General features: G+C 36.9%; 1 protein-coding gene across 2 annotated transcripts in view; it reads left to right on the top strand.

Moving 5' to 3' along the window:
* lrba (LPS responsive beige-like anchor protein) overlaps positions 1 to 24775 on the top strand; it is a 268042-nt gene that overhangs the window by 58811 nt on the left and 184456 nt on the right. For both annotated transcript variants that reach the window (XM_056265070.1, XM_056265069.1), the window contains exons 10-24: positions 579 to 712; positions 1815 to 1923; positions 2771 to 2923; positions 3922 to 4090; positions 4839 to 4918; positions 5022 to 5084; positions 5648 to 5745; positions 6501 to 6593; positions 7214 to 7322; positions 8166 to 8247; positions 10813 to 10936; positions 11072 to 11264; positions 22104 to 23321; positions 23494 to 23669; positions 24268 to 24421. In XM_056265070.1, coding sequence (XP_056121045.1) covers positions 579 to 712; positions 1815 to 1923; positions 2771 to 2923; positions 3922 to 4090; positions 4839 to 4918; positions 5022 to 5084; positions 5648 to 5745; positions 6501 to 6593; positions 7214 to 7322; positions 8166 to 8247; positions 10813 to 10936; positions 11072 to 11264; positions 22104 to 23321; positions 23494 to 23669; positions 24268 to 24421 — 2955 coding nt within the window. The remainder of the gene's footprint in view (positions 1 to 578; positions 713 to 1814; positions 1924 to 2770; positions 2924 to 3921; positions 4091 to 4838; positions 4919 to 5021; positions 5085 to 5647; positions 5746 to 6500; positions 6594 to 7213; positions 7323 to 8165; positions 8248 to 10812; positions 10937 to 11071; positions 11265 to 22103; positions 23322 to 23493; positions 23670 to 24267; positions 24422 to 24775) is intronic.

The raw sequence follows: 24775 nt of genomic DNA, 5'->3' as shown, positions 1-24775 counted from the left end.
CATTTGAATAAGAAACGATGTCGAGTCTATAAAACGCATCAACTCCACGAAGAAAATCAAAACTAAAAAAATCCTTGGACTTGATAATCTAATAATAGGATAAATTCTTTTAAATTAACAATTGGAACAATATTATATATATAATTTTAATTATAAATATATAATATATAATTTAGCATGATTCTCAGATTTTTTTAGTTCATAAAGGCTTCATAAGTTGATGGCACCTCAACATGCTGAACAGATGAAGTACTTCTCTTTTTGACAAGGATTTTATGGATGTGCCATCATGTGTCATCTGGGAGAGCACTAGTCTGATTAAAGGGACATTAAGAAGGACCTCACAGCTGTCTTTCTGTATTTAATTATCCCCCCGCCACTTCATCATGCATACAGAGCACAGATTTAGGAAACAACCTTTAAATATCAGGAGTAGTTTTTGCAGAACAATAGGGAGATTACATTTATGAATTGTTTTGATCAGAGAGTCTCTGTGTTGCACAACATAATGACATAATACAATTTAAAATGACAACTTGATTAAAACATATCTAAAATCAAGCCTTTCTGTGTTTCAGGATGTTAAAGCTGTGGTGACACACTCGGTCCAGAGTGCCATTCATTCTATAGGAGGAGTTCAGGTCCTTTTCCCCCTGTTTGCACAGCTGGATTTCCTCCAGCACAGCGGTGACGAGCTGGACACCTCGGTCTGGTGAGAACACATCAAGTCTGCCTGGGGGCCGAATGAAAACTACTAAAGGGATTCTCAGTGGGAAAACAAGATTGAGCTCTTCTCAGTTTTATCCTGGCCAAGAAAAACTGAAAATTAAGTTAATGGTTTCTCTCCTAGAGTTGTTAAATCCAGTAGACACACAATGGCAGGTTTTTTTTTTTTTTAAAGGAGATTTTTTTTCCTCATGGTACTCTAACCATTAGTCTGTTTTAGGCTCTAGGGTTTGGCGCTCAAGGGGCCAGTGCTCAGTGTGTGGACACACCATTGAATAGCACCCAATACAAAGTTAAACATTTAACCATGATTGGCTTTAGTACTAACAAATGAGTGTTGCCTGCATCGGCCAAGAACAGTCTTGAATAGTGTTTCTGCTCCACATTCTCAAAATGACCGGTTTGTTTGATTGTAGTAATGACAATAGCAAGATATCTTTGCTTTATCACTTTGAAACAACTGTTTATCATAATGAATGTTGTAAATCTTATTCAAGTAGATTGTGAAAATCTGTTTATCATTTACTGACCATATCTTTCAAAAGCCCCAATTTAGTAGAATGCCCAAGTTTTTCTTTTCCTTACCAAAAGAGGCTCCATTAATTTAAACAATTAGCTGGAAATCTTCTCTGCCATATCTCAAATATCACTCAAATCTTGCATAGATTCAAACTTGATGCATCAAGATTCACAAGATGCACGAAAACCAAAGGTGTTTGTCATCTTGACGTCAATAATGAAACGGCAGGTTTGAGTGCGTTCAAACTTAAGATTTCAGTCTGTTTATCACACAAAGCTATCATGTTGCTTCGGAAGACTTTTTTGTTGTTGATCTTGACAGCCCCTGGTCACTGTCTTTCTTTAATTGAATGGAAAAGATCAACTTGGACATTCTTCAAAATTTCTGTTTTGTATTCCACAGAAGAAAGAAAGTCATAAGGGTTTGTAAATGAGTAAATGGTAACAGAATTTCAGTCCTTTAATTCTTGGAACTAAATCAGGACTAAATGTTATCTGACTTTTTTTTGTTAGTTTGGTTGTCTTTCTCTACTGAATCTTACTTGTCATATGTTTTTTTTTTTTTTCAGTTGCACACTACTGTCATTTGTGATGGAGCTGTTGAAGGGCTCTGTAGCTATGCAAGAGCAGGTGCTGGCCTGCAAGGGCTTTCTCGTCATCGGTTACTCACTGGAGAAGGTGAGTGCCGAACATACGGTTGTGGAAAGTCTAAATCTTACTAATGTTAAAACAAGACAAGAGAAGAAAAGGTCTTCTTTGATGTTTGAAGTAAGCTTATATTCTTAAAATGGATGAGAGGGAGTCCTTGTTCCTGCAGAAGTTGCTGGGTGGAAAAAAGAGGAATGCTTAAGAATACTTATTATTACCGTACCTAACTGAATGGCTCACGATCATATGTTTTAAAACATTGAGAAACACTTTAAGTGCTCAACTTGTCCTTTGCCTTTATATATATATACACCATGTTTATTTTTGTTTTGAAAGTCTTTCTCTCCTTTACTCTGTATACACTCACTTTTTTTCTTGTCTGTTACTCATATCTCAGCATAGAGTAAAGTTCCTTGACACTGAAGGTCTCATCTGGCCTCATGACCACAGTAGTCTTAAATAAATGTAAAAAAGAATACATGTAAGACTAGAATTTAGTCGGTATCTAAAGGCCTTGAAATGTGCGAATGCTTTTGGAATGTTCAGTCTGCTTTTGGAAAATTAGAAACCCAAATTTAAAATACGTTCTAAATCCAGTGGAAGTCTAAAATGATCTTGGAATGATGGGGAGGCTTTCAGGTTGACCAGCTGACAATTCAAATTGAGTCATGTAACTTTTTTATGTTTGCATGACTGCATTTTTTGTTTGATGATGAATAGGCTGCAATGTCAAGTAAGTAATGATAGAACTAATGTTTTGTGCAAGTCACAGCACGTTTCTGATAAATAAAACGCAATTTATCTATATTTTTTTGTGACCAAGTTTATTAACTTACTTTTATTGATGTTTGATTTCATGTTTGTATTTTCTTCTCAGTCTTCCAAAGTACATGTGACACGATCTGTGCTGGATATCGTCCTCGCCTTCGCCCGTTACCTTAGCAACCTTCCTAATGGGGTTTTGCTCTTGAAACAGCTGTGTGACCACATCCTCTTCAACCCTGCCATCTGGATTCATGCCCCAGCTAAGGTATCTTACACAGACATTTACATAAACTGATGCTGTTGCATCATGCTAGCTTAATAGTTTACCAATTCTTTGTTTTCTTAAAGGGATACTCCACCGTTTTTTCATATTAAACTATGTTATTCTCTTATCTAAGACGAGTTGATACATACCTCTCTCGTCTCAGTGCGTGCACTGAATCGCTCTGTCGGGCGGAGAACTTTGAGAGCAGTTAGCTTAGCCCCATTCATTGAATATGGGCCAAACAGAGATGAAGTTAGAAGCGACCAAACACATCCACATTTTCTCTATTTAAATATAGTTACACGAGTAGTTACACGACCAAGTATGGTGACACTAAATAAAATGTGGCGCTTTTTATAAGCGGGTAAAATGGATAACTATAATGTACGGCGGAATAGCACTTATTGGGAGCACTTCGACTCGGCGCTGTAATATCTTCACTCGTGAAAAGTCCTCTCCCCCTCTCCCTCTCCCTGATACTTCGTCAACTCTGCACAAAAAACTACTACTACTGCAGGCGTGCAGGTCACGTTGGTTCTATTGACGGGAAATGACAGGGAGAGGGAGAGGGAGAGGACTTTTCACGAGTGAAGATATTACAGCGCCGAGTCGAAGTGCTCCCAATAAGTGCTATTCCGCCATACATTATAGTTATCCATTTTACCCGCTTATAAAAAGCGCCACATTTTATTTAGTGTCACCATACTTGGTCGTGTAACTACTCGTGTAACTATATTTAAATAGAGAAAACGTGGATGTGTTTGGTCGCTTCTAACTTCATCTCTGTTTGGCCCATATTCAATGAATGGGGCTAAGCTAACTGCTCTCAAAGTTCTCCGCCCGACAGAGCGATTCAGTGCACGCACTGAGACGAGAGAGGTATGTATCAACTCGTCTTAGATAAGAGAATAACATAGTTTAATATGAAAAAACGGTGGAGTATCCCTTTAAATGTGACTTTTGATTGTTGCTTGAAATTGATTTGCTGCCCCCAACAGGTACAACTGGTTCTCTACACCTACCTGGCCACAGAATTCATTAGCACCGTCAATATCTACAATGCCATCCGCAGAGTTGGAACTGTACTGCAGGTCATGCACACACTCAAGTATTTCTACTGGGTTGTAAGCCCACTGGACCGCAGCGGAATCACGCCCAAGGGCCTCGGTAAGAGTGCAGAACTAAACCAACTTCTCAACACATGCTGAGACAAGTGAATAAGGGTCAAAAAAAGGTCCATGTGTAGCTATAATGGTGTCCAAAAGTTTGAAAACAATAATATTTGTTTCACATTTAGTACAATTTATTTTTGTTACAAATTATGTTATCAGCATAATAGTTTGAAAGAAAAGTTATTTTTTTCATGTTTAAATAAATGGGATTTTTTTGTGGTCTCAAGCTTTAGAGCCCTGCTATATAAAGTATCAATATGCGTTCGTCTTTCAACTTTCAATTGGTGGAATAGAGTCTCATCTGAATATCATATTTAATTATATTGGTTTTAAAACACACTGTTATTGTGAATATCCTGTCTTGATAATGCAAATAAAAAGGGCACTGCAGGTTTGCACTAAAGATGCTGTGGGAAAACATCCCATCCCACAATAACAGAGCAATTCGTCTTTCAGTGTGTTTTCTGTGTAATTTCCACAGTAGACGGCTTCCTCGCTTGTCTCATTCAAATGTCATTAAACAGAATCAAGGTTACAATAAATGAATGAAATATTATCTTTTTTTTGTTTACACCAAGTTATAAAGGAAAATAATCTAAAATTGTGGTTCTAAACTGATGTAAACAACACAATGAAAAGCATTAGTATTATCACCAATTGCATAGGGCTGTGGAATATTACATTTGATTTGATATTTCATGACCCCTCTTTTTGGTTGATATCCTGTATCTGTTTGTGTTCAGATGGGCCGAGACCCAATCAAAAGGAGATTCACTCTCTCCGAGCGTTCCTGTTGCTGTTTGTCAAACAGCTTATCATGAAGGTGCAGTAGAGTGGCTGTAACATAATATAAATACAGTCTGAATTAATCAACTCCATCATGAGGAGTGCAGTACAGATAATACTTGTGTGTCCTGTCAATGTAGGATCATGGCGTAAAGGAAGACGAACTGCAGAGCATTCTGAACTACCTGCTCACAATGCACGAGGTACCCTAATGCATCTACTCTCATTTCAAACAGTTCTCAATACATCACAGTCTTTTAAACCAGTATCGCTGTGTGACCACTTTCAGTTATGTGACAAAATCAATGCAGATTATTAATGCTGTCATTTTTTGTTACACTGGACATGCTGTGGTGTAACTGCCACCAGATGGCGCTTGGTCCCCACAGCTGTCTCTCTCTTGTGCATAACTAATCTGCCATTAAAAAAAAAAATAGCAGTTTACCATTATGCCACTTCCCACAATATACTCATGAATTTTCTTTTCTATTATATATAATATGTTTGCTTTTTGCAGAAAGTGCCATTTTTACTCCCTAATAATTTCCTGTCAAATGTATATGTAATGATATCTAATGTTAATCCTGCAACAAGTTAATGCAGACACAATGTGCAGTATATTAACTAGACAGTAACTTACAATGTACAATCCCCTACTTAACTCTATAATCATCTGCATTTTAAAACATAGATAATTTTTTAAGTGTGCCTTGAATGACTCCTTTTTCTGACATGTTATGCTTATTTATTGTAAATATTTTTCCAGGATGATAATCTGATGGATGTTCTCCAGCTACTGGTGGCACTGATGTCTGAGCATCCTGGCTCAATGGTTCAAGCCTTCGATCAGCGGAATGGAATACGGTGAGAACTGTGTTTGCCCTTTGCAACCAGACATTATATTCTTTAACCCATTTTTATTTATTTATTAAAAACTATAAATTAAACTGGGAAAAAAATAACTGACAGATGAATTTGAATCAATCTCTGTGGAATAATGGGAGGCCACAATTCTTCATTCTTAGCAGAGACATCTGAGTCCTGCTCAACAAAACCTATAAAAACACTTTCATAGGTTCATATGATACCTATGCTGCTGTACTGAGCGCTCATACGGGCTACTAAAATGGAGGCATTTACATTTCCAAAGCCTTTATAGATATGCTAGTTCCACTGACAGCCATGGGGTTAAATGTGCACGCTAGCGGGGGGGCATCTGGACAGCTCGTCACGATAAAACAGAGGGCCTCACTTTCATTTTAGATCTGACAACCTCATTCAAATCACACTTCCATCAGATCCTACTCCAGAAGGATATAGGCAGATTCATTTTAATATGTAGACAGTGTAATAGTCTCGGTTACATATGAATGTACGTGTCAGCTCTTGTGAGATCTGTGTACACACCAGACTGCGTCGCAATTTCCTTTTGTCGGAAAGAATCATTGAAAACAGTTAAAAACAAAAATTCTTCATATATTTAAGCTCGACTCTGATGGTACATACATTTTAAATATTGATAAAATAATATGTTTGTTTTGAACTTTCTCTCTTACGTTTATTATGCATACATTTTTTTTTTTTTTTTTAACACTTTTTCTCTTCCGTGAATAACACAGGGTCATCTTTAAGCTGCTTGCATCCAAAAGTGAAGGGATTCGTGTGCAGGGACTCAAAGTCTTGGGCTACTTTCTCAAATATTTGTCTCCAAAGTGAGTTACTTTTTATTATTTGGTTGTAATAATACTGTTGATCATATTAGTAACAATAACACGTTAACCCTGTTTTTAATATGTGATACATATACATGATTCACTCCGACTGTTTATTTTACAAAATGAGTCTGTAGTGGATGGTTTAGCTATAAATATTTAGCAGAAATAAGCTCCCAGCATACCATCAAGTGAGTTGAAGGCTGATTTTTTTCTTTTTCTTAAAATGAATGATTTAAAATAAGCAACTAGGTCTTTTCCCAGAGTGAATTCAGCTAGGTTATTTTGATAACAAATTACTCTCACTCCTCCACTATTAATTCATGCAGCATGGAAACATTTATGCGTTAATGTAGTCAAAGTCTGTAATTGTGTGAGTATTTTTCCAAATGTTTCTGTGGTGTTTGATAGATAAAGCTCAGTTTCATTTGTAATCCCATTTGCTTTATGTGAGTTTCCCCCAGAAGGAATCTGACCGCCAAGTGCTTTTAAAATATATGCAGCTTCATTCCGTGACTATAAAGATATTTTTCAGAAGCTCTGGGCTGCAGTTATGCCCTGTTGGGGAGTAGATCATAGTGTGGGCTTGGTGCTGACGTTTTGGATGCCATGTGTTTCAGGACAAAGTCAGAGGTCATGCTGGCTCACGGCCTGTTCTCTCTGCTCACTGAACGATTGTTGCTCCACTCGAACCAGATCACAGTCACAACGTACAACGTGCTCTTTGAGGTCAGTCTCCTAAATTGATACCTTTTTTTTAAATGGCTGCTTGTAGCAGTTTGTTTTTGACCATAGTTTTATGCAAACGTCAGCCACATTTTTAGGTAAGAGCATGACTGACACAGTCATATCTGCCCACCCTCAATTAAATTCCCCCCTTTTTTTTGGTGTGATGCCCCCCCAACCCAAGATTTAAATTTGGGTATTTAATTCTTGAAGTGTGATTTTATTATTTGCTTTTGTTTATTTGTACTGGGTCGATTCACAATATGTTTGTTGTAAAATGTTTGTTGCTAAATTTCAACTGTAGTCCCTAGGCGACAGTTACAGTTGTTGTTAGTAAGGCAGTGTGCATTCAGTATTACAAATTACATTACCGGTACATATTACATAAACGCAAAGTTCTACAAAAAGTTAAAAGAACTAAATAATTGATATGGATATGATATAAACAAATGCATGCACTTTTACATTTGAATCAACATATTTAACAACCTCCCTCTCCTTAACTCTTTAAAATTGGCAAATTACAATAACTGCCTAATGCTCACATGACTGTTTTCCTTGATCCATTTTTTAAAACACATTTTTTTAAGGTGCCACGTTCTTAAATGGCTTACGGCAGAGAGTTCCAGTATTCAACTACCGTACTTTAACTGAAAAAGCTAACCTGGCGAATGTTGTTGACCTATATTTAATATATAACACAGCTCTATTTTCTGACTTGTTCATCATTTTAGCAGATTTATTTACTTTCTTATGGATTTTCTTTCTTCATGCTGTCACCTGATCATTGTGAAATGTTTTTGTGCTGTACTATTTATCAGTGACTAACCAGAACATTCTCACCAGATTCTTACGGAGCAGATCTGTACTCAGGTCATTCACAAACAGCACCCAGACCCTGACTCCACTGTGAAGATTCAAAACCCACGTAAGTTAATATGAAACACAATCCCTTCTCCTTTAGCACCAGTGATTATGCACTCTGCATATGCATATGCACTCTGTATTAAATAGCTGTTTATAGATTAAATAGACACATTTTTACTTAATTTTTTTTGTATTTAATAAAATAAATAGACATTTTTTATTTATGTAAGGAAGTTTATTTTCTTAATGGGCAATTATAAATTCTTTTTTCCCTACTTTTTTGTATTAACGGTCATATTTATTTACACTATGTTCAGGTTGTACTGCAGTGTTACCTGCATTTCTCTGTGAAATCTCAAATTAAAAATGGTATGAAGACATAAATACAAGGTTATTTAGTTTACTTACATGCAACACAGAAAACAATATTTACAGTTATCACCTTAACCATATTCAGAGATACAGTAGGGGTCAACAATGCTAACACATTCTACACCACCTCTCGTGTGTGTGGAAAATATCCATACATGAAAGACAGCAAGATCACAAGCAAAACCTGCCTCCTATTGTAAAATTAAATCTGCTTATTTTTACTCGTGATTTACAATAATAGTATTAAGTGAGTCTCATTTCATATTTTTGTGCCTGCTGCGGTGCAAATCAAACAGTCACTGTTTTTTTCTTGTGTCTAGTGGTGAAGTGTACAGTTACCTCAGACAAATGGAGCTCATTTGATGGTCACCATTACTCAGATGATAAACACATTAAAACATAATTAACTTCCCCCTGTAGCTATAGTATAGAGTTTTCACTGTATCCGTTTCATTCGCAACCAGCTAGTTTCTCAATATTAGATGGCTGAATTCTCTTATAATGAGATGCCTTATTTCCAGCCTCAGTTTATGCTCAATTTTAAAGTACAGGATTAGGCAGCAATCAGATGCTCTGGTTTTAATGTAAAAAGGGAAACTAATATTGTATATTGATCCATATCAGGCCTTTCCCTAATGAAGCTTAATTCTGAGGTACTGGAGGCAGCTGATTAGAGCTGTATTTCCATGGAGATGTGACCATGTACACAAACCACTTGCCAGTCAGAAGAATGACAGTCAATCACAGATCCTGGGTCGGTTCTAAAACGTTCAGATGGAGATGGTAAACCAACAGAGTCTGATTCAAGGCCATCTCATAGAGTATCAGAGAGCGAGCACAGCAGAGTTTCAGCTTTCTTCTGTCTCTCCTTGATTTGATCTGTGTTGAAGCCTCTAAATGGCTCTGATTGCAGTCTTTAGCAATGTCAGACCCAATCAAACAAACTGAGGAAGCAAAAGTTTCTTTTAAATTAAACTCCGGGACAAACCAGGACCAAATGGTGATTGGAGAGCGAAAAAAACAGAAAAGTGCAGAGATACATGCAAAGGTAATTTTCTACTGGTAAGGTTCAGTGACTCTAATTTGAGTGAGTAAGGCGTAGAAACAACACAATTCTGCTGGAACGAGTGAGAGCATTGGTTACAGATGCTGTCGTGCTCTAAACTCCCTGTGACGGCTGAAACTTGAGCTGCTCTTCTCAACTTAATGCATGCTGACATTGTCTAGATAATTCATCTAAACAACCAATCTTTCCAGTTTAAGCTAACGCTCAGTTCCAGGAAGCCACGACTTTAGCTGCAGAGTTTAGACTATACTGACCTTATGATGTAGACATACTTTTACTCCCTCCACAATATCTGTGAGTTATTCTCACTATGTGCAAAAGTGTTGGGGCAAAAATATGTCTGTTTTATTAAAGGGGTGCAAATTTCTTTATCCCTCTTTTAAAAAAAAAAGAAGTAATTAAAACGTATAACTATAATTTCCACTACCGTTCAAAAGTTTCAAAACAGAAAGATGTTTTTAATGTTCTTGAAAGAAGTATTTTATGCTCACCCAGGCTGCATTTATTTGATCAAAAATACGGTAAAAACAGTAATGTTGTGAATTATTAATATTATTTAAAAGAACTTTTTTCTATTTGAATATAGTTGAAATGTAATGTATTCATGTGATGGCAATGCTGAATTTTTAACATCATTATTACTCCAGTCTTCCGTGTCACATTAACTTTTAGAAATAATTCCAATATGCTGATTTGGTGCTCAAAAAAACATTTGAAATGCTTAATATGTTTGTGGATAATTTTTTTTTCAGGATTCTATTAATAGAACAGAGTTCAAAAGAACAGATTTTGTAACATTATAAATGTCTTTATTGTCACCGTTGATCAATTTAATGCATCCTTACTGAATAATTAAAAAAAAAAAGTCTTACTGACCCCACAACTTTAAATGGCAATGTAATTTTTTCCCCATTTAAATGTTATAACTGTTTGTGCAGCTGTATTGCAGTATAATGTGGACATGCTGTTTACTTTGTTTTCCATATACATTTTAATTTACACCATTTGTGGTGTATTAGATAACCAGTAAAAAAAAAGAAAATCAATATTATAGTGTTTAAAAACAAAAACTTATGTGATGACTCCCCTTTTAAAGGATTATAAGCTTTTTTGAAAAACTAGGCATTCAGATACAGTGTGAAATGGTGCATTCATGTGCATTAAAGGCATATTTTTTTCCCCCATCAGAGATCCTAAAAGTGATAGCTGCTCTTTTAAAGAATGCTCCTCCAGGAGCAGAAAGCATGGAAGTACGACGTATCTTTCTCTCAGACATGATCAAACTCTTCAACAACAGCCGAGAGAACCGCAGGTGGGGACTGTTGAAACGCGCGCACACACACACACACACACACACACACACTGTCCAACACTCATCATCATCATGAGCTTTTTTTTTCTGAAATGAGTAAATGTTTTTTTTCTACGCACTCATTCTTTTGTGTAGGAGTCTGTTGCAGTGCTCGGTGTGGCAGGAGTGGATGCTGTCTCTGTGCTTTATTAACCCCAAGAACAGTGAGGAGCAGAAGATCACAGAGATGGTGTACGCCATCTTTCGCATTCTCCTTTATCACGCCATTAAGTACGAGTGGGGCGGCTGGCGCGTGTGGGTGGACACGCTCTCCATCACACACTCCAAGGTCAGGACCCAAATGCACACACAAAACAACACACGGATGAATGTATGCGGTACACATTAATTGCAGTCATGAGTATTCACACAAATTTACAAAGCTTGGTAATCTTTCATACACAGGAAAGGTTTTATGTCTTTAAAAATATTTCCCTAATTGAATTTAATCAGAGTACCCATTTTGCACTTCTGACAAAACAAACATTATGAAATCAGTGATTAAATAGTGTATAAACCTCTTCTTTTTGAAGTAACACTGTCCAGTTTCTACACCACCAAATAAAGGGTTCTTTTTGCCTCCCTTGTGCTCATTGTGTTACCAATACCATTGAGTTCCTAAAGTGTGGCTTTTGTTCTTCATGACTAGTACCATAACAATGAACATCATTATTATTATTATTACCAAACTATTGCTAATAGTATGCATTAATAAACATATTTCTTCATTTTTCATATGCACTACAGTTTAATGATTTTTGTAATGTTTTTGAAGGAAGTCTCTTATGCTCACCCAGGCTGCACTTATTTGGTTAAAAAATACAGTAAAAACAGTGATGTTGTGAAGTGTTGTTATAATTTAAAATAACTGTTTTCTATTTGAATATAGTTTAAAGTTTTATTTATTCCTGTGATGAAAAAGGTGAATTTTCAGTGTCATTACTCCAGTCTTCAGTGTCACATGATCCTTCAGAAATCAAACTAATATGCTGATTTGGTGTTAAAGTAACATTAGGGCTGTCACTAACGATTATTTTGGCAATCGAGTAATTGGTAGGAATCGGATATTTTTTGTGTTAATAGACAGAAGCAAACAATAGCCTTTAAAATAACTTAAAATACATAATAACAATGTATAATGACAATTGTCAACAATGTCAAATAAAGTATCAAGTAATTATATGTTTTTATAGAACAACACTGTTAATATATAATATAATATACATAATATAAACAATCAGCTTATGTATTATAATGAATGCCTGCAGAGGCGCCAACAGCCTGGTGTTGTTACACTTTACAGCAGATCAAATCCTTGTTTAATATTGGCCAAATGACATTTAATTAAAATGTCCACTTAATCTTTAATATTTGATCACTACTTTACGATAGAAGTGCTATAGCCACTGTAATTTCTTGAACAAGAACATGTGGACATCAAAACATGCAAACTCAGAGCTAGGGTTTTATTTTGTGTTTTTAACTTTTATTTTGAAATCGTGATGAACGTTCGCATATCTAGAAACATATTGATGTATTCTCCTGTGTTGGTGTAGGGTTATAAATGATTTACCTTGCAAATCTGATGAAATAGCACACATAGCGTTCCCCAATGAACGTTAACTTAAAAGCAACCCAAACTCACAGCATATTCAGAGATGGAGTTTGAGACATACTCCACGCATACATGATAGTTCATTTGGAGCAGCATGTTCTGTGAACGGAGCCGCTCTGAGACGCACATAACCTGCGCGCATATAAATAATTAAAGCGCATATTAAAACTGCAGGGCATATATTTATTTAATTGAATCGCAGCCTTTGTGAATTCATAATAGCACTATGCTATAGTATGGTTTTTAAATGGTTTTACTACATCGTGCTGCCTTAGAAAACGGTCTAATATTGCGGTTAATGGATTCCCGTCGGTGGACTGCGCCACTTCCGGTATTTTGCCGGTTACTCGACACGGGTAAATTGCTATCGAGAATTGTTTTTTAAATCGAGTACTCGAATTCAATCAAAGAATCATGACAGTCCTTAATATTTTTGTGGAAACCTTATACATTTTTTCCCCAAAATTGATGAATAGGAAGTTAAAGAAAAAAAAACATTTGTTTTACAATTTAACAATTTAAACATCTCAACTATCAATTTTGATCAGTTGCATGCTTCCTTGCGGGATAATAGTATTGCTTTATTTCATAAAAAATAACTTATTGACCCCAAACTTTTGAATATGCTATATAATATAATATTTGAATATAAGCATATATATTATAGTATTGGATGTTTGTTAGTAGTGTAGTGTTACATATACATTTAATCCAGAAACCATGCAGACATCATATTGAATTGATAACAAAAGATAGGACTTTGCCTCCTCATTTCAAAAGTCTGATTTACGCCTATTATTCTTTTGCTTTTCTCTCTCTGGTGTCTCTTGCCATCAATCTGTCTCTCTTTTTTTTCCCCCAGCACTGACCATACTTTTGTATTTGGTTCCTTTTCTCATTGCCTCTTTCTCTTCTGCGCTCAGACTCTCTCAGCATTCATCCACTGGCTTCTCACTGCAGAAACCTGACTGTAATTGCGCTCTATAATCAACTTGACTTCTCAGATTAGAATCTTTATTTTTCCTCCAATGCCAAACCCTCTGTTCATACTTTTATTTACAGATTGAATTGCCTCCATAATGTTTTTGAGAGCTCTCAGTTTTCTGTGCTTTCTAGCTTCAGAAATGTCTATTTTAAGATGCTCTATTGACATTGTAATATGGACACAGTTCCAAGCGAAGTGAAGTCATTTGGTGTCAGACTGTGGTTTTGGGCACAAGCTTCTGGCACTCCTCCAATTATACACTCTGTTTGTGTTCTTGTCACTGGCCACTTGGGGGCGCAGCTGTGCTATGCAGTCAGATGTGTAAGAAAAAGAAGATCTGTAGTGCTCACAGTGCTTATTCATCAGAATATGTAGCCTTATTATAGCCTCAGATTCACTTTAAGCGTGCCATTTCTGTTGTACTAGTGTCACCAAATGGAATCACAAAAATATTGTTTTCAAACAGGTTTCCCAAACACTTCCCTTCTTCCGTTGGTTGGACAAACAGCCATGACAGACTTAGGCCAGTGTTGCTACGGTATGTCAGGGTGGTCAGAATGCTCAAATAAACATCTTGAAATGTGTGTCTTGATAGCTCTGCAGAGCCGCAGTGGTTAAAGGAAATTTTCAGGGTAATCAATTTAAATTATACAAAATATACTATAAATAAGAGATGGCCAAAGCAGGGCCCGCATGTTAAAATATATGCCCGTGATCTGAACCTTTTTGATTTGGCCTGCCATGTCGTATCTTCATTTCTAGTTTCTCTTTTTTTTTTCCTCCTTTATTTTTGCAATGAAATGTAGAGAATATAATGTAGAAATGTAGAAAATAATATACACTTTATGTAGTTAGATTTTTAGCCCATCATATAGTAAAACGTTTCGACACCTCTGTTATAAATGGTTTATTGACAGTTGTCTCTGCATATTAAGCACTCATAAATAGAATTTTAAAAAATAATTTTATTTATTAAACTTTTTATTGCAAATTATACATTACAACTTTTAAAGGTGAGAACGATGCACACACACAGAAAACAAAAACATTTTTTGTAATATATTAATTTCATATAAAACAGTCCTAAAAAATGAAACAAACAGTATGATTACATTTATGTTTATTCATTTCGGCTGTTTTATCAATAATGACATACAAATGAAAATAATACCAGTGAAAGTGATTAATTCAAGGGGAAATAAAAATAATAAAAATAAAAGTAGTTGTGCTACCGAACTTAATTCAAAAGCATGCTGAAATGCAGATACAAATTCTTATGATGATAGTAATGCCTGTAGAGATACCTCTTTAAAATAAACATTAAAATAAAGTTAATTCTTCTCACTCACACCCCCGCAGTTAATGGTGTCAATAAAATGTAATCTGTGAGTGGATCGAGCAACGTTAAAGGATTGCAGTGTGCTTTGCTTTCCCTCTTTTTCATGCAGACACGTTTTCTTTGAGTCTGCTTGCATTCCTAAAGTAGCTCACTGCTGAGGCAAGTGCACACAAATTGATCATTCCCCTTCCTATGGGTCAAGCCTGTAATTGCTTTTTTGCGCTATAATTGCACAAGATTAATGCAGGTAAGGTCCTGTTCTGTTTACAGCATCTCTGCTCTGATCTAAAAACAGAAAAGGGGTCGTGCGAATGAACTGGAAAGGTGTAGTAGCAGTGCAGAGCTAGAGAGATACGTGCATCTGCTGAGGGGAAAAAAAATCTAAAGAAACTCAATTGCAATTTTATTGTCCAGTGTGATAGATTTCCTGCCAACTCTGGAGTAGGAGAGCTGTTTGTCACTGTAGCTCTCCCTTTCAGCTGCAGGGGCTGGCTGACTCTGTGTGGGGGAGAGAGAGAGCGAGATACATTGTGTGTGAAATAGAAAGTGTGCATGTTTGCATATTAGAGATATGTGAATGTGTGCTTTTCAGGTTGTAGTATACAAGATCTCCAGATCCCCATGTTTGAACACATTTAATATTCATCTCAAATGGCCTAGGCAATCATTAGGACAAGTCCTCATAAATTCAACCAGCTTTTGGGAACCCCCCTGGTAAATAAATACATGCTCTTGGGCAGACATACATTTAGACAAGTGTGCAAAATATTCCCCCTCTTTTCTTCACAATTCAATTGTTTTTCCTGCTCACTATAGAAGGCCGTCTTTCATTGAGTAAATGTGTTATTATAACATGAAGATTTCATATTTCTTATATAGTTCATATATGTGTGTATGTATGTATGTATATATATATGTTAGGGCTGTCAGTTAAACGGCGTTAACGCAAACCCATTTTAACGGCGTTCATTTTTTTATCGCGCGATTAACGGTCTTTTTGGCCTAGCAAACTTTGTAGTAGTACATACATATGAACTCAATTGATTTAAATGATATATTTAAGAACGGAATCTCGCTCTATATATATATAGCTATATGTCTGTGTGTGTGTGTGTATGTATATATATGAACTCAATTGATTTAAATCATATACATAATAGAGATTTCGTTTCAGTTCGTTACAACATATTATAACATGAACATTTCGTATTTCTTAAATATATAATTTAAATCTATTGAGTTCATATATATGTACACACACACACACACACACACACACACACACACACACACACACACACACACACACACACACACACACACACACACACACACACACACACACACACACACACACACACACACACACACACACGCGCGCACACACACACACACACACACACAGTCTTTCCAGTCTATAAAGCATATATATTTTTACCAGTTTATTTATTTTTCTGCCTCAGTTTTATATATATATATATATATATATATATATATATTATCTTAGGAGATCTACATACAGCCTTTAGCAAGTGTGCTGTTATTTGATTGTTGCTTGTTTGCGTTTTACCGAGCATGTGTGTATCAAAGGAGATGAAGTTTCCTTTCCAGCCAGCTCATTGTAGGCAGACAGATGTTTCTGCAGATGGGCCTGCTGACACCACAGCTTACCCAAGGTGCCCCTGTCCCAGCACTGCACATAAATGAGACTCAGCTCCACACAGTTACTGAAGGGACAGTTTTCTGTTGGAAGTGATCACCTTGTGAAAGACTTGGTGCCCTTCATGTTTTCCTAGTCAGCACTCTTCTCTTCTATACTGTAAGAAACATCTTAATGGGTGAAGGAGATGTTGTAATGGTCCTGAAAAAGTGGCTGCTCCCCTGGAGCCTTTAGTTTCTTCCTAGAATGCCTTGAATGAGAGTCCTGAGACCTCCTCTGGGGCATCACACTATGCTTTTGTGTTCTCCAAGGGATGGAGTTACAAGCATTTAAGATAATGTATTTATTTCTTGAATTTTTGGAGTACAGTACATTATTTCAGCATCTCCCACTTTTGTTTACAAAACTCTGTGAAGAATAAAGCAATACCCCTAAACAGATTGTATTTAAAGTAAATAATGAAATAAATAATATTTACAGCTTAAAAATAAGGATTCATAATTGTCAATCCATGAGTTAGGGTTGTATTTTGTAGTTAACTTAACCTATACTGTATGCCTCCTATATTAATATCTCTCCCCCATTCTTGGCTTCTAGCATTTAAAATATAATATAATATTAAAATATAATATAACAATTATTGTCTGCTCCTTCCTTTTGACATTACCAGGAGTTTATTTCCTAAACTTTCTTAACACTTAAATCCTGTTAGCCAACAAGAAAATGACGCTTGTCTTTGTTGACAGTAGTGAGATTCTGGGCCTAATGGAGATGTTGGAAGAAAAAACCTGCCTAAGAACATAAAGCCTATTCTGTGGTGTCATGAAGTTGCTTATCGTGCTGGACAACAGCAATACTATGGATTCAGAAGACAATGGATTCCAGTATTGGGACATTGTTTGTAAAGATAGAGGCACACTTGCAGACAGTCTGTATTGAATAAACTCATAGGCCAGCAAGCAAACTGACTTTAAGACATGGATAGCATTGACTGTTTAAAGACATTGACATCGATAAACCAATCACTTTCTTGACATTCTTTTTGCATGCTTTTCATACCATCACAAAAGCAAAGTTTAAAAAAATGTTTGAGGTAGAAAAATGTTATGACCGACCTAATTGTTTTATTTAGTGACAATTCTTTTCCTCCTAGTATTTTTGGAAAATAACATTGTCTTAGTTCATTTTGTATTGTTTTTAGAATAAGCAAAGAGAAAAAGTAAAAAAATTTCAAGATAAAGTGCACACACAGTCTTTGTACATTATGCAGTTTTGCATCTCAGGTGCTTTAAAAAAAAAAAAAAAATTGTTATAACTGGAAAACGAGAGTGGTTCTGCTTGTCTGTCTGTCTTGAGTCTCTCTCTGTGTACCTTTATTCCACACTGACTCAATGCAGACAGCTGTGAGAGTATCGAAGGGGGGAAAAGAAAACTAACAGTGTCTTTTGGACAGAAGAGATTCAGTCTGCTGACCACATTGATTTTTGCAGGAATGGAATCGCATTTAGCTAATCCAATTAGAGCATTCTCAGGGTCCCTATTTCCCCTTTGTTTTGCGGTTACTCACTATCTATTGATCTAAATGGGGCTCCCTACTGGCCCTACTGTGAGAGTCTGTAGCCGACTGCTCCCTGCTGATCCAAGATCAGTGATTTTAGCACTGTTATGGTCTGTTGCTGAGCTTGCAGTCTGATTGCTGCAATTTCAGCTGGATCATAACTGTCTGATGCTGGATGAATCTTCCCTATAGATTTAGGTAGTATACGTACGCATGTATGTATTTATGTATTTTTTTATTTAAACTCTTTTTTTCAAAAGTAAAGTGCAAATTTGATTAAATGGAAATGCAAGTATTGGACTTTTTCTACCCTAGATAATTTTTTGTAATATTGTAATAGTCTATCTTATTACTTAAGGATTTGCGCTTACAGGTAAAGTTCCGATTTTAGCATATAGAAATACAATGAATTATTGATATTTTTAACAGACCACTTGAAAATGGATTTGCATTAAGTTGTAGATTTGGCAACCAGACACCCTGCTCACACAAAGCTCGCCGTCACATTATGAAACCTGCACTGTATTCTTAGATGAATTGTAGCTTTTTCCATATCCCATGTCTAAAGAGCTGACCGGATTTAAATTAGATCAGATTAAAACTGATGTCTGGCCCACCCGGTGGCATACACACTACATTTCAAAACCACATTTCTATAGTTACCCCCTTTCCAGAGTAACTTTATCTCCATGTACCGAATGCCGGTTATAGTAAGGTAAGTAATGCTTTTCACATGACGTAATACTTTATTGGTACGATATGCATTGTAGCAGGCTGCCAGACAATGAGGTGCTTTAGTGTACATATGAAGATTTTTTTAAAACATTTTAGCTGCATATGGTATACTTACTGATTCTTGAAGATAGTACCTAACAGGATAATATGGGGCCTCATGTGCAGCTTTTTAAACCCTTAGTGGTTTACATGAGTTTAACTTTAATTTTTCAAATCCTTAAATGCCTCACAGGCCTTCCAGATAAGTTTGGCTATTTATACCATGCTTATCCAGCCACAAAGGAGGGTGATGTTTTTCTGAAAATACAGCGTGTGAATTTAATAGCGAAATGTTAAATGCTGAATTGAGCCCAAACTAGTGATCTTGCTATTCCAAAGAAGAGAGTCAAGAGAGAAAGAAAACCAGCTATGCATTTTAAAGCTGTCCGTTCCGAGCAAACAGCCATGGATTACCAGTCAGACAACATGGAAGATTAATGGCCAGGCTTGTAGCAGGCTAATTTAGAACAATAACGGCCAATTAATTACGTATAATAAGGCTTTCTTGCCTAAATGCAAATGCTGGCATTGGTGTGGAAGCTGCAAGTTGTTTCTCGTTTCCCCAGTGGTGTGTTTGACTTTCTGTCTGTTGTGTTCTGTTGATAAATTGAGGTGTGTTTGTTTTGGTGTGTTCAGACTTCTGCTGTATTTCTGCAGATGCTGTGCACTGTCTGCTGCTAATTGCAGTCCTAAACACACATGACCATCTCTCTTTTCAGAGTGTTTTTTCTACTGGCCTAGTCAGGCTAGTATTTCAGATTTTTACCTGCCCTATTGACATTTTTACTGGCCTTAAGGGCAGAAAAAAACAAACAAAAATTATGTCACATTTTTAATTAAGTGCTAGAACCAGAATTTTTTTATATATAAAAAAATTAACATTTCTTTAAAGGAGAAATGTATAACAAATAACATATTGAAAGATAAATACCATTGAAAGGTAAATATTTTTTATAAGGTTTATAATTTGCAGTAATAAATATTCATAACCTTTAATGTTTATCAACAAACAGTACATGACACATGGTGTAGGGCCTCCTTCTGCGGCCAATAGAGATTTAATTTGTCTTGGTAATGACAGGTACAAGTCCTGCACAGTGGCCAGAGAGATTTTGAGCCATTCTTCTTCCAGAACAGTGGCCATGATGGTAGTTGAAAACTCATGGTTATAGTTAGTTTCGAGTTGACAAAACCAAACCAGTCCAATCAGTCTTTGTTGCTACCATGACGCTGATCATCAACTTTCTTTGTCAACTCAGGCTTTGATCTTGAGTTTAGGATTTTAGTTGTGGCATCAGTAGTGAACAGCCAATCACATGCTGTGGAACAGTGAAACTGAGCAGCGTGATTTCTCTCTTCTGCAGAATATTGCGAGATTGAAAAATATTAAGAATTTAAACAAATTTACAATGCAAGAAGAAAAGGGCTGTCTATGAAAGAGGACAACTAAAATATATTTTATTTTTGCTATATCAGTGCAAATAAAAGTTATGAAGTTAGTCTAAATAGTTGAAATGGTTATAGAGAGAATTGAGAATAGAAGACTACAGCTCACATGTAGTCATTTTTTTATAACTTTATCTATTGATTCTAAAGATTATTTATATTGCCTTTTATATATTTGTATTCATTTAAACTAAGTGCTTAATAACAATTGATCAGCTAAAATTGTACATGTGTACAATAGGGTATAATTACATAATTTCTAAATCATACAAAATTATTGTTATAAATAAGCATTGCTATAATCCAGACGATTTAAAAAAAAAATTTGCTATGTAGTGATAATGTAGTTTAATTCAGGTGCATTATTGCATCAGACATGTGACTTTGCTCACAGCTGATTGGTTAAATTTTTGTTTGAGATCTCTTACCTGGAACATAACCTGTTACTATGGTGATGAACACTTCTAAAAGCCAAACCACTTTCATGGTGCTTAAAGCAAATTTACCGCAAACTAATCTGAAACATACCTGGCTCGCCACTTAAACCGGCTTCATGGTATAGACCCAGGTCACCAAATCAGATTTTCTCCTCCAAAATACCCCAAAGTGCCTCAAAAATATTTAGATCTGGTGACTCTGTAGGCCATGGGAGATGTTCAACTTTGACTGTCACAATTCTTGCTGTGTGTATTGGTGCATTATCATGCTGATACATGGCACCCCCTTCAGGGTACTGTGTTTGAACCATTAGGTGCACATGGTCCTCCAGAATGGTTCGGTAGTCCTTGGCAGTGACGTGCCCATCAAGCACGGTTTGGGCTGCAGTATCATGCCATTCCATACTATCACTGATCCACCCCCGTGCTTCTCTCTGGGGAATAACAGTCCGGGTGTTAAGCCTCTTTGGGGCTTCTCCACACCGTAACTCCCACGGATGTGTGGAAAGACAGTAAAGGTGGACAATCATCAGAGTTATGTTTCACATTGTCCACAGTCCAAGATTTGCACTGTAGGCACCAATGAAACTGACATTTGGCATCGGCATTAGTGACCTAAGGTTTGGCTATAGCATCTCAACCATGAATATTGACCCTCTGGAGCTCCCGACGAACAGTTTTGGAGGAAACAGGAGAGTAAAGGTGCACATTTAATTCTGCAGTGAGTTGGGCAGCTGTGGTTTTATGCTTTTTGGATACAATCTGGGATAGTACCTGGACATCCCTTTCAGACAGCTTCCGCTTGTGTCAACAGTTACTCCTGTTAGATGTGGTCAGCGAGACGCACACCAACAATTTGTCCTCATTTGAACTCTTGATATGTCTCCCGTTATGTTGTGTGGATTGAAAATACTAACATGTCTAAGACTTTTGCAGAGTACTATAAATATACGTGAAACCTCCAACACTATACTGGCCAGTTTTTTAGTTGCATTGTCCAACCACTGTAATGTTATATTATATTATATTATATTATATTATATTATATTATATTATATTATATTGTCTGAATCTGAATGGTCAATTCTGAATGGAGAGGTAAATATTAATTGATGATAATAAATGAAAAAAATAGTTACATCGTAAGGTATAGATTTAAACAGACAAGACAGTGAATTTAAACATCTAAACTTCTTGATTGCTTGATCTTCTAAAGTTCTTGATTGCCTTTAATTTATATTTAGTTTGTCCTGATGACAATATTCTGTCTGCTGCTCTGCATAATTAACATTCCTCCCAACACTCTTTCGTCAGGTCACCTTTGAGCAACACAAAGATAATCTGGCCCGCATGTTTCTTGAGTACCAGCGTTTGGGTTCTGAGGGAGGATCTGAAAACAGAATCAGAACAATCTCTGGTGCCAGTCACGATTCTCAGTTCCTTGCCTCGGCCAATGGTGAGCTGAATGCAGAGGAGACCGCTCCATCAACTGTAATTGAGCTACGCGTGGAGGAGCAGGTCAACGATCAGCCTAGAGATGATGAGGAGATGCGGACCCAGATCCCTGTCACAGTGTCCAACATTCTGGCCAGAGATGAGGAAGAGAGACAGGCAGACACTGTTGCCACCTCACTAGAGACAGATGAAGGGAATAAAGATGAACAGGACACTCTGAGAGAACCAGGAAAGGATACTGAAATGAAAAATATGGAAGACAATCATAAAATGGAGGCTAACATGGATGGAGAGTCTGAGACATCAGATCTGAGTGCACAGACTGCAAATGACAAGGACGCCAAAGATGAAACTGAAACTGTGAAGATGTCAAATGAAGATGATAGTAAAACAAGCAATACTGAAACTGAACTAAATACTCAAGTAGAAGATAAAGATAAAGGACTTGAGGATTCTTCTCCTGATGCTTTAAAGGAAGCCAAAGTGGAAGAAATCACAGATGCTTCTTCTGAGGTTTCAGCCTACCAGGAGGCTTGCATGACTGGGACCTCAGTCATGAATGAAGATAGCCCTGATGTTTCCTCCGTCAGCAACTTCATTAAGGTCAGTGATGACAGCACAGAGGAGTCGTCATTTGTTTCAGCTACTGCTGGTGAGACGGATGACCATGGTGTTGAAAAGGAAACCGAAACCGAAAAAGATGAGAAGCCAGTGGAAAATGAGAAGGCAGAGGAAACCAAGAATACACCGGCTGCCATGGTGGAGGTTGATTTAAACCAAAGCACCTCCACCGATGAGACCAAGCCTCATACAGAGATTACAGAGAGTCATGGTGCTGTTGATGCAGAACAAGCTGCAGAAGTACGTCCTTCAGATGTAGCCGACACATCTACGGCAGAGGTTAGCCCTAGCGCTGAAAGTATTTCACAGGATCCTGGAACTAACCAAGACACTCTGAAGTCAGCAGGGACTGAGAGTTCAGCAACTAAAACCAAAGAGATTAAAATTGCCAGACTGGATGTGTCGAGTGTGGCCTCAGACACGGAGAGACTAGAGCTTAAGCACACCTCAACTACAGTAAGTTTTGCAATATTAAAAACAGAGGAACTTGACCCAGGTTGATGCTTACAGTAATTCACTAAATTTATTGATTAAATAATATATTGAGATTCTTGTTGGGGCAACAAAATGACTATTTCATTTTGGTCATATAAAACAAATGTTAGAATAAAAAATGGCTCTTTTGCAGAACCTGAGCTCAGATCAAGCAGCTGCCACAAGTCCCACAGGTCAGGGCAATGAGGGCTCGTCTTCTGCACGGTCCACCATGTTCCGTATCCCAGAGTTCAAGTGGTCTCATATGCACCAGCGTCTTCTAACCGACCTGCTGTTCTCCATCGAGACAGATGTGCAGATGTGGAGAAGGTGAGAGGAACACCAAGAACCAAAGATCAAATAGGCAAAGGAATAAAATATCTGTATCTGTTTATAGATATATGAAAAATATTGGTATAGATTATTGATAAAAAAAAAGAAGGTAAGGTACGGTACGGTCATATTTAATCTAGTGATCCACACGATTAGGAATTTCATGTGTGGGCAAAAGATTTCCACACACAGATTTCACATTGGTTTCAGGTTGGTGACATGAATTCATGCTTTGACCAACAGAACTTAATATATGCTTCATACATTGACAGTAGACAATGGAGCTTTTTTTCCTGTGAAGTTTTGCTGAAATTTCACCAATGTTGACAGCACTTTAAGGGGTGACTAGAAATCACTGTTTGTGCTATTCGACAGTTGCTGTTTATAGACATTAAGTTAACCTGGAACATTGAATTACAATATCATGCTCTTATTTTCGGCGACTTTGAGCTTGTGAAAGGTGCTTTTTGAATAAAACTTTTGTGTACATTTTTATCTGTCATCATTAAGTCAAATATGGTATTGTTTGTAATTACCCTTCTGCTGCCTCAGTAGCAAGTTGTTGCATAACTGATTTTCTCACTTCTCCCCACAGTCATTCGACTAAGACAGTTATGGACTTTGTGAACAGCAGTGAGAATGTGGTATTTGTGCACAACACCATCCATCTCGTTTCTCAGGTGGTGGACAACCTCATCATGGCCTGCGGAGGAATCCTTCCTCTGCTGTCTGCAGCCACCTCCTCTTCGGTTAGTATGTGTGTGTGTCTCAGAACCCCGCCTACACCCGAAGCGAGCGGTATATTGCTTTGCGTCAAAAGCAAATTGAACCAATTATAATCAGTGATACTGTCTATATTGGAAACTTTGGCCCAACTCCACATGTTAAGTTGCACACAGTAACCTCATGCTTTTCCGGTGTGGCGTGGTCACGTCCATTGTACTCCCGATTTAACATTCTTTCCTTGCCTCAACTTATTTCAGTCACACTAAAAACAGCTAGAATGTTAGGATAATCAAGTTAGTCCACCGTACCTGTCTGACTTCTTGCTTTATTTGTTGGACATCAGTTTGACAATTTTCAAGCCTGCATGGAATCTGCAC

The sequence above is a fragment of the Rhinichthys klamathensis genome, unplaced genomic scaffold (assembly GCF_029890125.1).
Source record: "Rhinichthys klamathensis goyatoka isolate OS25496 unplaced genomic scaffold, OSU_Roscu_1.1 h1tg000229l_1, whole genome shotgun sequence".
NCBI classification, from domain to species: domain Eukaryota; kingdom Metazoa; phylum Chordata; class Actinopteri; order Cypriniformes; family Leuciscidae; genus Rhinichthys; species Rhinichthys klamathensis.
This window is presented reverse-complemented; position numbering and strand designations above follow the sequence as displayed.